This window comes from Tarenaya hassleriana, unplaced genomic scaffold (genome assembly GCF_000463585.1).
Source record: "Tarenaya hassleriana unplaced genomic scaffold, ASM46358v1 Cleome33, whole genome shotgun sequence".
Lineage (NCBI taxonomy): Eukaryota > Viridiplantae > Streptophyta > Magnoliopsida > Brassicales > Cleomaceae > Tarenaya > Tarenaya hassleriana.
The window spans coordinates 708,395-714,629 of NW_010966459.1; the positions used below are offsets into that span (position 1 = coordinate 708,395).

Genomic DNA, 6,235 nt, shown 5'->3' on the forward strand with positions numbered 1-6,235 from the left:
TCGTGTAGATTCCGAGGCTGCAATGCTAACGAACTGTTTCTTTATTACAGAAGTACTACTTTGCGACGGCTAAAGAGTTGATGCGGCTAAATGGCACGACGAGGTCTTTGGTGGCGAACCATCTGGCGGAATCCGTAGCAGGAGGGATGACAATAAGGGCTTTTGACGAAGAAGAGAGATTCTTCAAGAAGAATCTTGTTCTCATCGACACGAATGCAAGCCCCTTCTTCCTTAGCTTCGCTGCGAATGAATGGTTGATCCAACGGTTGGAAACTGTAAGCGCCATTGTTCTTGCCTCCGCTGCTTTCTGTATGGTTCTGCTCCCACCCGGGACATTTAGCTCCGGTGAGTCATTAATAAATCTCTTGAACAAAATGGTTTTCTTGCAATCTAATATTCCGTTTCCATTGAAGCGATTCATTCGGGGTTTATATGATGAACAACAGAAGAGATGTATTTTACTTGTATGTCTGCCTGCAGGGTTCATTGGAATGGCGCTCTCATACGGTCTGTCGTTGAACATGGGGATTGTATTTTCCATACAAAACCAGTGTTACTTAGCCAATTGGATTATTTCCGTGGAGAGGCTTAACCAATACATGTACTTACCGAGCGAAGCTCCTCAAGTCATAGAGGATAACCGACCACCGCCCAATTGGCCGGACAGAGGCCGTGTCGAAATCTCTGATTTGCAGGCAAGTCCCCTGTTTTCTTAGACCGTAGAGAAAGAAAAGCTGATTCTAAACCAACGTTTTCGCTCTTTACAACTCAATACCCCAATGACTATGTTATCTATAATCCGATCAATTCCCTTTTTAGTGCCAAATATTCTTACAGAGAGTTGATGTGGAACACTTAATGTCCTACAGATAAGATACAGACCAGACGGGCCGTTAGTTTTGAAGGGAATAAGCTGCACATTCGAGGGAGGGCACAAGATTGGCATTGTTGGTCGAACAGGGAGCGGAAAGACGACTCTGATCGGTGCACTTTTCAGGCTCGTGGAGCCCACGGGAGGACGGATCATCGTGGACGGTGTTGACATCTCTGGAATTGGAATTCACGACTTGAGATCAAGGTTCGGTATAATACCTCAGGACCCGACGTTGTTCAATGGAACAGTCAGATACAACTTGGATCCTCTCTGTCAACACTCGGATGCTGAAATTTGGGAAGTACGTCAAAGTTTAAATCCGTATGAGTATTCATATATATTACACAAGAATGTTATGCTTTCGATAAGAGATGTCGAAAAGATATATGAATTATAATAAAATTTCATTTGTTTCCGAAAAAATGCAGGTTCTGGGGAAATGCCAGCTGAGAGAGGTGGTTCAAGAAAAAGAAGGGGGATTGGATTCCTTAGGTAACAAGTTACATGATTCCATTATTACTTGGGATACAAGTATGAAGCATAAGGAGCCTTTTATGTGATTAACTAATGTCGGAAATTGGGTTTTCGAGTACAGTGGTGGAAGAAGGGTCGAACTGGAGCATGGGACAAAGACAGTTGTTCTGTCTGGGCAGAGCCCTTCTCAGGAGAAGCAGAGTGTTGGTTCTGGACGAAGCCACCGCCTCCATCGACAATGCCACCGACTTGATTCTGCAACGAACCATCCGCAGTGAATTCGCGGACTGCACCGTCATAACCGTGGCTCATCGGATCCCCACCGTCATGGACTGCACCATGGTCCTCTCCATCAGCGACGGTGAGCCCTTCGTTATTAAAGACCAATGGCTCGTAACAAAGTGTTGAGCAAGTTCTTGTGTCATTTTGGTAACCAAGTTCTGATAAATGGCTGAATTACGGATAATGGATTGTTGTGTTGTCAGGTCGGGTCGTGGAGTACGATGAGCCGATGAAGCTGATGAAGAGCGAAGGCTCATTGTTCGGACAGTTGGTGAAGGAGTATTGGTCTCACTACCACTCTGCCGGATCTCATTGAACACGGTCTTTGTGGTCTTCAGATTTCTTGTTTCTTAATTCTCGCCCATAGGATTAGACTATTTGTAACCATAATAATTGCCCTGACGATGATCACGACAATATGTAACATTAATAGGAGAGGGAAATGTTAACAAATAAGATATGGATTAGTGTTATGGTGTCCATTTAAATCTTGAATTTACAAAAAACATCTAAACAAAAATGAAAACAGGGGTTGGTTTAAAGTAAGTGTTAAAGACTTCAGTTAGATCTATCAGGGGATTTTGGGTTTTTTATTTTGCTTTTTCCCTCCTCTAATTTTTCAGAATTTCGGTCCGGTTTAAGATGAAATCCGATATCTTCTCAAACCGGTTTCCACAAATTTTTTTTTAAAAAATTGCTGACATGTCATATTTTAATCTAAAAATGTTTGTGTATGAGATGATATCAACAATAAGTGAACGTGTGGATTTTCGTTAGCCGCAATTTACAATTTGAAGGTTTTAGTAATAATGGTTTTGTAAGTTTAGGTATTTGTAGACAATTTTAAAGGTTGAATGTTTTATTGTATATATTTTAACAAGTTCAGTTTTTTTGGGAGTTTTGCTTCTTCTTTTTTTAAGTGAAAGATTCATAATTTTGCAGTAAAATTAACTGTATAATTGTTTTATTTAAAATTTTATATGTATCATAGAAGACAATGAATATCGAAGGCTTGAATGAAAGACTCCTCTATGGTTTGTCTAACTCAGTGACTCACTATAACTGAGTTGACTCAGATGGCTTTGGATTCATCACTGTAAGAGCTCAAGAGCTGGTTTTAAGAGATGTAAACTGCAGCCACCCGTATTTACGGTTGTCTGCCTCTATCTTACTATATACCTCAAAAGCTCATGAAACGCTTCAATCTCGATCCTTGTCTTCGCCATTTTCCGAGGCTCAATCATGGCCAAACCCGAAACCTAGCTCTGTCCGTACCCGATTTGGAATTCGGACCGGAATCACCGTGTGGAACAGCTTTGCTTGATAGCTTGCTGGGGAAGGTACTGGACTCGTACCCAGATCTCAAAACCCTAAAAAGTGTACATTGGAGAATCGTTCTGGATAGAAATTTACGCAGCAATTCGTCTTTGGGCGTGAAACTTATGAGGTCTTATGCAGCGCTCGGTGATGTGGCGTCCACACGCAAGGTGTTCGATGAAATTTCCGAGAGAAACGTGATTCTCTTCAATGTCATGATTCGGAGCTACGTCAACAATGGATTTTACCGTGAGGGCATCTCAGTGTTCGGAACGATGTTCGAGTTCGATGTCAGACCCGATCACTACACTTTCCCGTGCGTTTTAAAGGCATGTTCTTGCTCAGAAAATGTTGTGGTGGGGAAGAAGATTCATGGGTCTGCTACAAAAGCTGGGCTCTGTTCAACCCTGTACGTGGGGAACGGTTTAGTTGCTATGTACGGAAAGTGCGGGTTTTTATCAGAGTCGAGGCTTGTTCTCGACGAGATGCCCAGACGGGACGTGGTTTCTTGGAACTCGTTAGTGGCTGGATATGCTCGAAACAGGAGATTTGATGATGCTTTGGAGGTTTGTAGGGAGATGGAAACTATGAATATAACGCATGATGCTGGTACAATGGCTAGTCTCTTACCAGCCGTGACAAACACTGCTCAGGAGAATGTTTTGTATGTCAAAGATATGTTTCAGAGGATGGGGAAAAGGAGTTTAGTTCCATGGAATGTCATGATCAGTGTCTATATGAATAACGATATGCCTGCTGAAGCTGTGGAGTTGTATTCTCAAATTGAGGATCATGGGATCGAACCTGATGCAGTGTCTGTAGCTACTGTTCTTCCTGCTTGTGGGGATACTTCTTCTCTTTTGATCGGTAAGAAAATCCATGAATACGTCAAGAGAAAAAATCTGACACCAAATCTGTTGATAGAGAATGCCTTGATCGACATGTATGCAAAGTGTGGCTGTCTTGAAGGGGCGAGAGGTGTGTTTGCAAAAATGAAGTCCCGTGATGTCGTGTCCTGGACAGCTATGATCTCGGCTTATGGAATCAGGGGAAGAGGGCATGAGGCTTTGGAATTTTTCTCAAAGATGCAAGAATCAGGTCTCGTTCCAGATTCCATTGCATTCGTCTCAATACTCTCTGCCTGTAGCCATGCCGGGCTATTAGAAGAAGGTCGCTACCATTTCAAGCTCATGACAGATCATTACAAGATAGCTCCAAGGATCGAGCATTTTGCCTGTATGGTGGATATTCTTGGCCGAGCCGGGAAAATGAAAGAAGCATATAGCTTTGTACAAGAAATGCCAATGGAACCGAACGAGAGAGTTTGGGGGGCTTTGTTAGGGGCTTGTCGGGTACATTCCGACATGGATATCGGCCTGATAGCAGCTGACAAACTCTTCCAGTTAGCCCCCGAGCAATCTGGTTACTACGTAGTTCTCTCAAACATATACGCAAAGGCAGGGAGGTGGGAAGATGTAACAAAGATCAGATCTCTGATGAAGAGAAAAGGGCTGAAGAAGAATCCCGGAGGGAGCAACGTTGAGATCAATGGAGAAATCCACACGTTTCTGGTCGGTGACCGATCGCATTCGCAGTCTGAGAAGATCTACAGAGAACTAGACGTATTGGTGGGGAAGATGAAGGATTTAGGGTACGTTCCTGATTCCGAATCGGCCCTTCATGACGTGGAAGAAGAAGATAAGGAGAGCCATTTAGCTGTTCATAGCGAGAAGCTGGCCATTGTGTTTGCTCTGTTGAACACAGAGGAAGGTTCTTCAATCAGAATCACAAAGAACCTTAGGATCTGTGGGGATTGCCATGCGGCAGCAAAGCTCATCTCCAAGATCAGTAGGCGTGAGATTATCATCAGAGACACTAACCGGTTTCATGTCTTCTCCGATGGTGTTTGCTCTTGCAGTGATTACTGGTAAGAAGACTGTAAATTTGTCTAAAAGTTGCAGAAATTCTAGAAGAAGTAGATGGAGGAAGACCCAACAAGAGCAGCCCTTTGAGCATCTTTAGTTGACTTTTTGAATGATTAAAATGGTCAAATCAATGATTATATAACCTCTTCTTAAGTTGACTTTATGCATCACACCCCACCATTATTTGCAAGACATTTTCAAAGTTAATTTGTATACATTATATCAAATTCTCTTTGGTCGTATCTTATCTCAAAATTCAATATATATAAAATATATAGAATCATTGTATTATTAATTATTATATGTATGATAAATTAAGAAAACAAAACACAGAGTATCTTTTCCCCTTTTGAATTTTCTCAAAGTGCACATACTCAACCTTATTATAAAAACCGTCAAAGCAATAACTCTTCACACCAACAAAACAATGAACAATGTTCCAAGACTTGTTCTGTCTTCATTCTTCTTCTTCATCTCCGCCGTCCGTGCCGATGGTGGAGGAGGCATAGCCATCTACTGGGGACAAAACGGGAACGAAGGGAACCTGTCGGCCACGTGTGCGACAGGTAGGTACAAATACGTGAATGTTGCCTTCCTCGTCAAATTCGGAAACGGTCAGACGCCGGAGCTCAACCTCGCCGGCCACTGCAACCCCGCCGCCAGAACCTGCACCCGTTTCTCCTCTCAGATCATAGACTGCCAGTCCCGTGGCATCAAGGTCGGTCCATCTCATTTCATTAATATACGCTATTTTACGTGTCATATCATCATAATTTTCTAAATCGTGTCATAATATTGTAAGGAAAGGTAATGTTGTCTCTGGGCGGCGGAATCGGAAACTACTCGTTGGGATCTAAGGCAGACGCGGAGGCAGTGGCCGAATACCTATGGGACAATTACTTAGGAGGAACCTCTTCGTCTCGCCCCTTAGGCGATGCCGTCCTCGATGGTATCGATTTCGACATCGAACTTGGTTCTACTCAACACTGGGAAGATCTAGCAAGGTTAATCCCATGAAATATACGCAATATTTGTATTCATATCATTCTCCATATATATAGATGTTATAATATATAGTATCATGATGATTTTTTGGTTATAGGTTCCTCTCGAAATATAGCCGCGGAGGAAGAAAAGTATATCTAACGGCGGCTCCACAGTGTCCATTTCCCGACAGATTCATGGGAACTGCACTAAACACGGGGCTGTTCGACTATGTCTGGGTCCAGTTCTATAACAATCCTCCATGTCAGTTCAGTTCGGGTAACACGGTTAACCTTTTCAAGTCATGGAAAACGTGGACCACTTCCATTAGAGCCTGCAAGATATTCTTGGGTCTTCCGGCGGCTCCGGAAGCCCCCGG

At 42.9% G+C, this 6,235-nt stretch overlaps 3 protein-coding genes across 5 annotated transcripts in view; all 3 read left to right on the forward strand.

The window, feature by feature from the left end:
- The window catches only part of LOC104821375 (ABC transporter C family member 10), a 6,504-nt gene extending 4,392 nt beyond the window's left edge, over positions 1-2,112 (forward strand). For both annotated transcript variants that reach the window (XM_010552231.1, XM_010552230.1), the window contains 6 exons: positions 51-345; positions 481-695; positions 870-1,175; positions 1,303-1,366; positions 1,470-1,709; positions 1,834-2,112. In XM_010552231.1, coding sequence (XP_010550533.1) covers positions 51-345; positions 481-695; positions 870-1,175; positions 1,303-1,366; positions 1,470-1,709; positions 1,834-1,946 — 1,233 coding nt within the window. In that variant the 3' untranslated portion in view covers positions 1,947-2,112. The remainder of the gene's footprint in view (positions 1-50; positions 346-480; positions 696-869; positions 1,176-1,302; positions 1,367-1,469; positions 1,710-1,833) is intronic.
- Positions 2,113-2,654: 542 nt separating this feature from the next.
- On the forward strand, positions 2,655-5,094 carry LOC104821376 (putative pentatricopeptide repeat-containing protein At3g49142). Of its 2 annotated transcripts, XM_010552233.2 has the most exons (2): positions 2,882-2,970; positions 3,089-5,093. In XM_010552233.2, the coding sequence occupies exon 2, from the start codon at positions 3,163-3,165 to the stop codon at positions 4,876-4,878; it is 1,716 nt and encodes a 571-aa protein (XP_010550535.1). In that variant the 5' UTR covers positions 2,882-2,970; positions 3,089-3,162; the 3' UTR covers positions 4,879-5,093. The 2 variants fall into 2 exon arrangements, with proteins under 2 accessions (XP_010550534.1, XP_010550535.1); XM_010552232.2 differs by having other exon boundaries at positions 2,655-5,094.
- Positions 5,095-5,270: 176 nt separating this feature from the next.
- Positions 5,271-6,235, forward strand: part of LOC104821378 (acidic endochitinase) — a 1,668-nt gene continuing 703 nt past the window's right edge. Inside the window, exons 1-3 of the mRNA XM_010552234.2 lie at positions 5,271-5,590; positions 5,680-5,876; positions 5,975-6,211. Coding sequence (XP_010550536.1) covers positions 5,300-5,590; positions 5,680-5,876; positions 5,975-6,211 — 725 coding nt within the window. The 5' untranslated portion in view covers positions 5,271-5,299. The remainder of the gene's footprint in view (positions 5,591-5,679; positions 5,877-5,974; positions 6,212-6,235) is intronic.